The sequence below is a fragment of the Cryptomeria japonica genome, chromosome 8 (assembly GCF_030272615.1).
Source record: "Cryptomeria japonica chromosome 8, Sugi_1.0, whole genome shotgun sequence".
Lineage (NCBI taxonomy): Eukaryota > Viridiplantae > Streptophyta > Pinopsida > Cupressales > Cupressaceae > Cryptomeria > Cryptomeria japonica.
Genome location: NC_081412.1, coordinates 442,847,957 through 442,854,311, shown reverse-complemented (window position 1 = coordinate 442,854,311; position 6,355 = coordinate 442,847,957). Strand labels below are relative to the sequence as shown.

The following is a 6,355-nucleotide window of genomic DNA, read 5'->3' as shown; positions in this document are numbered from 1 at the left end:
AACTCATGTTAGGGGGAGCAGTCATTGTAGGATGTGAATTAGGTTGTCTAGACTACACCTTTGGCATTGCTGTCAAAGGGGAAGTGAAGTCAGGTGTGACATGAATGAAAGCTAGTGAAAGGGGGAGTAAGATCTTTACTCAAGTACAACAGAAGCAGAAGTGACTGGTTGCTAAAAGAGAAGTTTGAAGTGTTGCCATCAATGCCAAAGGGGGAGATTGTTGGGATAACTGGTTCATCAGATAGTATTGTCATTGATGATCAACACTTATTAGTGAATAAGGCCAAGCTCATAGACAAGAAGATGTGGTAAACCTCAATGGTTTACTCATGGTTGCAAATAGTATGGAGGATTCAATGCTTCCCAAATATGCATCATTGACACACTTAAGCAGTGTGTTGTTAAAAGGCTAATCGGTTGAAGGGAAAACGGAGTAGCCGATCAATCAGTCAAGCACCCAATAGATATTGAGATCAGTTTCTTCCTACTGGTAGATGAATGATGATGCAGTCACAAGATGTGACTCAGGTTGCAATTTAGTAGTCTTATGCATGACCAGAACACTCTGGACAGATAGGTGATAAGTAACCGGTGGCAAAAGGTGAAGAGTTACACCGGTGAATCGGTGATACAGGTTGAAGGATGATATCTTCCGAGAATCTCGTAGCAGTGACTGGTAAGTTGGATGCGATGACGAAAGGTGAGTCAGTCATGGAACAAACAGATAGTGAAGTCTATTGTAGTTAACAATCAGTTAAGGTGAGATTTGTGCAGATTTTCCGGTTCGCATTAAAAAGACAAAACACGACCCAAAGGTTGGTGAAATTATGAGTTGCACAGGTAGTTAAGATGAGTCATTGGTGAGATTGATGGAGAGGGCACAAAGAAAGTGCAGGAAGATTTAGAAAGTTGTAAATTTCAAATCTACTAAGTTTTCTATAAAGGTTTCTGGCGAAAACCAAAAGGTTTGATCGTAAAAATTGCAAAAGTGCAATTTTGAGGAGAGGCGATCCAACAAGATGAGAAGAAGGCAGAATTGCTAAGTGAATAACAAAGTGGTGAAGAGAGTGTGTAGAGATTGAATAGTGTGAAGAGCGGAGAAAAAATGCAGAGCACCATAAGAGCGTAGAGCAAGTGTGATGCAAAGCATCGGTAGAGTGTAGAGCAAGTGTAATCGGTGGTCAAACCGAAGAGCTTCATTTGCTAAGAGTAGCTATTACAACAAATCATTCTCTCTATTGTTTTCTAATAACTACAACAGTAAAATCCCTTAACCGGGTGGATTTTAACAGGTCCCTTTGTAAAATCCCTTAATCGGGTGACATCTCAAATGATGATCCTAAGTCTTTTAACAAGGCTACCTCTAACAAGGTAAAGGTTCTAATAGGCCTCAAAGAAAATCCCTTAACCAGGTGGCACCTAACATTGTCTTTATAATCTCCTAACAGGGATGGCTCCTCACCGGGCATACTCCAGAAGAGTCCAGATTTTGTGAGTTTCTGCTCACACCGTGGTTTTCTCCCATTTGGGTTTCCACGTGTTAAATCTTGATTGTCTTGTGTGTTACAATTTTTGTGTGCATGTTTCTTATCAATATTGTTTATACTGATAAGTGTTAAGTTTGAATAAGAAGTTTTGATTAAGGTTAAAATCTATAAAAAATTGTATAGTGCTGATTCACCCCTCCCCTCTCAGCACCGGTTGGGATTAACAACATCTTCAGAGCATTTATTTTTGGACATCAATGATTCAATTGTATACTACACCAACATTATTCTTCATTATTATTCCAAGAACTAATCACATAATCCTCTTGCATCCAATTTTAAAAAATAACATTTTCAATTATCAATTCCCAACTTTTGAAACAAATTTAACTAATTTATCCTTACATTAAATATATTAATTTAATTAACATAAATTTATATTAACAATAATTTGTTCCCTTTACAAATTTAGAGCATGGTGAAGTTGAATGACTCCAAATGAGCCCACGAGAGATCAAGTTTTATTAGGGATGAGGTAGGTGAATTTGGCAGAATGAATCCCCTCCGTCGTCGAAAGAGGTTTCAGGTTTCAGCCTATAGACTCATACTTGAAGACAAATTAGTCCTTAACTCGTGAGATTTCAGGTAGGTTTCAGCCTATAGACTTGTACCCTGGACAAAAACTACTGACCTCCATAAAATAAAAGAACTCCCACGCCAAGAAATAAAATAAAACTTCACTGCCATTGTAGCCCCGCGTAATTTATTAAGGGAAGCACCGGAACTTGGTAAAAACTACCAAGTTTAGAACATTAATTTGTATGGTCCATGATGACCACCTAGATCGTTGCTTCAATTTGATGTATGACAAAATTTTCTGGCAAGTTTATGTTCCACTCCATGAAAGCTTTTGTAAGGTCCACCGTTGCATTTTATATTGCGAAGAAGGCGTCCGAGGTTTAGAGAAGAGAACCGGATTAAAATGCGGTAAGCTTCTGTTTTATTTATCAATACTGTTTAAAAAATTGCTCTGCGTTGTTTTCTATATTATAGTTTACGAATGTAATTTAGACAAAGTATCCGAGTCAACAAATATGATGGGAAGGAGTACTCGACTCAATTGATACAGATACGTAATTTCTCATTAGTAATATAATACTTAATTTCTTAAATGCAAGAATTTAGAAATCTTACTTGAAAATAAACAGTAGAGGATCGATAATAATCACTTAATTTTTTTTGTTAAAATTCCACCTTATTTGTCACTTTAGAGATTTCTTGATCTCCATCATAAAAACCCAATGCTCTCAACTTCTTGATCTCAGTCCCTTAAACAGCTCTCTATATTCTAAATCAATGTTTAATTATAAATGCCGTATCTCTTACACAGGGATTATCCATAATTTAATCGTTCGCATCCGTGAGATGCCCTCCCAATTACTTGGACCCGTCTTTGTTTTTCTCGGGACGATATCCATTTATCATTACAGCTTCAACTGTTTATTTTTTTAAAAATTTCAATAAAATTCTAAATTTCAAGCAATGCTCAAATTTCATTTAGCTTCGGCTTGTAAACCTATCTTGTCCATACCAGGTCCGTTTAAAACAAAAAAATAAAATATGAACAGGGGTATGAGTATATTATGCTTAAATAGAGTGACATATTATTATTTACAATGGGTTTGGTGAGAATACACTGAAAAAAGTTAAAGATGCGTAGAAGAAACCTCGTAAATCTTGGTTAAGTTCAATTTTGATGAAATTGTTAAGGAAATCCAGGATTAATCCAACAGTGGAATGATCTTTAGAGATGATGGACAACCTCTGTTAATGTTTTCTACTTGACTGACTCTGAATATTTCTTTTGTAGAACAGACAGGATTGGCTAAAGAAAATGTATTACATAAACTCTTAATTAAAAGGGGATTGGATGCCAATTAATCGAAAGGGGGTACCGCAATGGCTAACAGATAAATGAATATAATTTGACAATGCAAAAAAATACCTCTTGTTGTAATGTCCCTTGTTAAAAATGTTAAATGAGAATCTGGACACTTCTTTTTAATCTTCTATTTAAATTTGCAAAACGATGAATAATGAGAAATCGGGTAAACCAAATTGTTCACCAAATCACACCAAATTAAATCTAAAACTTTGTGCAACCAATATAGAATGTCTATTACAGATTTTAACATGGATTTGACATCATCTTTGCTGTTAAATACATCTGGTAACAGCAATATACATCTGTTGCAAATAAACTCAAACAAAACCTTCCTTCGAATTGAAGCTCATATACACATAGAACTACAACTGCTTCCAAATAAACTGACCAAATCCCTCACTAACGTTCTTATCAGCCAAATGCATGAAATAACACTCTAACAAAAGCAAAAGAACAGCTATAGATGCTGTTATTAACAGCAATGCAATCTGAAACTAAACTCCTAAACTATGCACTCCAAACTTCTACAAATCATCTGCAAACTACCCAAAACAAATCTGCAACTGGAAAGCATTCGGCACAAATACAACCTCAGGACGAGATTGCTCCTGGAGACCCTCTGGACCACTGCCTTTGAGCCTCAAATCCCCCTGGTTATTTTCCCTGGAGATTCACCTTCATTGGTTTGCTAGCCTCTGAAAGAAACAACATCGGCCTGTTGAAATATCAAGATAGAATGAATGCAAAATGTTGCCAAAATATTCCTTAAATCACAACAATAATTCAAGGCTAGAAAGGGTGCCAAAATTCCCACGCCCAAGTTGGAATATTCCCCACTTCATGCTTGGAAACTGCTAATTTGACTTTGCCCTTAACATTGTGCAGTTCTAACGGAAACTTGCCATTTGCCAACAAATATCAAACATGAAATGAAATTCAAAATGTTGCTAAAACAAGCCTTTCCAAAAATCCACACCATCACTTGTGTAGAAAATTTAAAACAATATCTTTGAAGATAAATCACTATTTTTGATTTCATTAAATTACCCAAAAAATATATTATTTCTGGTCTTATCCAAGAGTCCTGATTTACTATTTTTGGAAAGTCAGACTTACTAAAAATAGAAAGTGCTAATTTTAGAAAGGGGACATGACACTTGTCAATGAATATTACTTTAAGAAATTAAGATGGAATTGTAAAATTTGAATCTCATATAAGCATATTAGGGGGAAAGGAAATATGGTGGCAGATCTGATGATTGATTGGAGGGTGGAAAGTTGGTTCATACCATAGGAAGATAAACAACGTCTACAAAATATGTAGGGCTAACTGATTGAAAAAGGCAATCAATTTAACAATTATCCTAGATAAAGGAGTTGAGCCTAGAAACTTATCTGAAACTTGATGAGTCTTAAACTGAAATAGAGATAAATCAATTGAAATAGATGCGTACCTTTAATTCGGAGAGAGGGAGACTTACTCGACTGTGATAGAAAATAGATACCTGGAATTTGAGATAGAATATGAAATTAGAAGGGTTTGTGAATGTGCTCTATGAAATTTAAAACTTTGTTGAGATTTGAATCGAGTCACAAGGGTCAGTTACATTCTCTCAAGTGAAAAACCTGATCCTCTTGTGTGGCCTTGACCTTTGACACACTATTTAGAACTTTTGAGCCTTTAGATTTTCGATACACATAGAAGATGCTTGTATCATTGCATCCTGGCCATTTTAGAGACTTGGTGTTGAGAAGCATCGTTGGAACTTGTTATGGTGGTGAGGAATATTTGAGAATTCCTTGATTGTAGTCAAGCCCTATTGATTGATTTAATGATTTCATGATAAGTTGGAAGACACACCAAGCAATGTGTGCAACATATGCTTAAGTAGCTTAAATTATGTAGTAGAGTTGTAATAAATGTTTGAGACTTGATGCATGCAATGCCTCCTCTTTAATTTTATATTAGGAAATGCCTATTTGCTCCCTGCAAATCACTCTCTACAGGCTGCCACTTTGTCTATGAAGGGAAAACAGAAGCCAATCAACATTCACTACATTTCATAAAAGAAGACACTTTCTGAGCAGGTTTGTGTGATTATTCAGGTAGTAGCGCCTGTTTAAGGAATATTTAATAATAGTTACATTTAGGGTATAAAAGAGTTCAAGCAAGGATAATTGAGTAAGAATATCGAATACAATTTTATATATCTGGTCCTATGGAATGTAAACTACGTTTTAACAGCCTGAGGACTTAGCCTGAAAATTAAAGGACAAAAACCCTTTTCTTTTCTTTGTTAAGTTGGTGGATGAAGACCCCTGACATAGGCAGATTTGAAGTTATTTACCAAAGGCATCCAATTGCATTAAATTGTTGCAAACTTCAAGAAAATCAACAATTCTACAGAAAACAAACATCGATTACTATTTATGTATCTGGTTTTTTCTCCTATAGAGCATAAACTATGTCTTAACAGCCTACAGACGAAACCCCTCTAGGCCTAAAAATTAAAGGACACAAACGGTTTTCTTTTCCTTGCTAAGTTGTGAAAGATGCTCGCTTCTTGTACTTGTAACTTTTATAAAAAACAGTGTGGTCTACAGCCTTAATCAATCAAGTTAATGAAATCACATAACTTGGGAATTTTCTATTTCTCCATAACAATCAAAGATTTATTCCAATAGCCAACAACAACACAGAGATAACATCTCAGTACAATCCAGTTCCAACACTTATTCATATTAAACTAGTTCAGATCTGCACTTATAGGTTATTCAGATTTACAAAGCATACGATCTGAAAGAGGTAGATATGGTTCAGATTGGGTGATACAAAGAGCTCTGTAGATTTGGCCAAGGATTCTTTTGTAGACAGCTCTCAGATTGGGTGATACAAAGAGCTCTGTAGATTTGGCCAAGGATT

The 6,355-nt window shown here is 35.6% G+C and overlaps 1 protein-coding gene across 1 annotated transcript in view; it reads left to right on the top strand.

The window, feature by feature from the left end:
* The first annotated feature begins 2,078 nt into the window (after positions 1-2,078).
* LOC131052328 (uncharacterized) overlaps positions 2,079-6,355 on the top strand; it is a 123,147-nt gene continuing 118,870 nt past the window's right edge. The window contains exon 1 of the mRNA XM_057986966.2: positions 2,079-2,474. Coding sequence (XP_057842949.2) covers positions 2,470-2,474 — 5 coding nt within the window. The 5' untranslated portion in view covers positions 2,079-2,469. The remainder of the gene's footprint in view (positions 2,475-6,355) is intronic.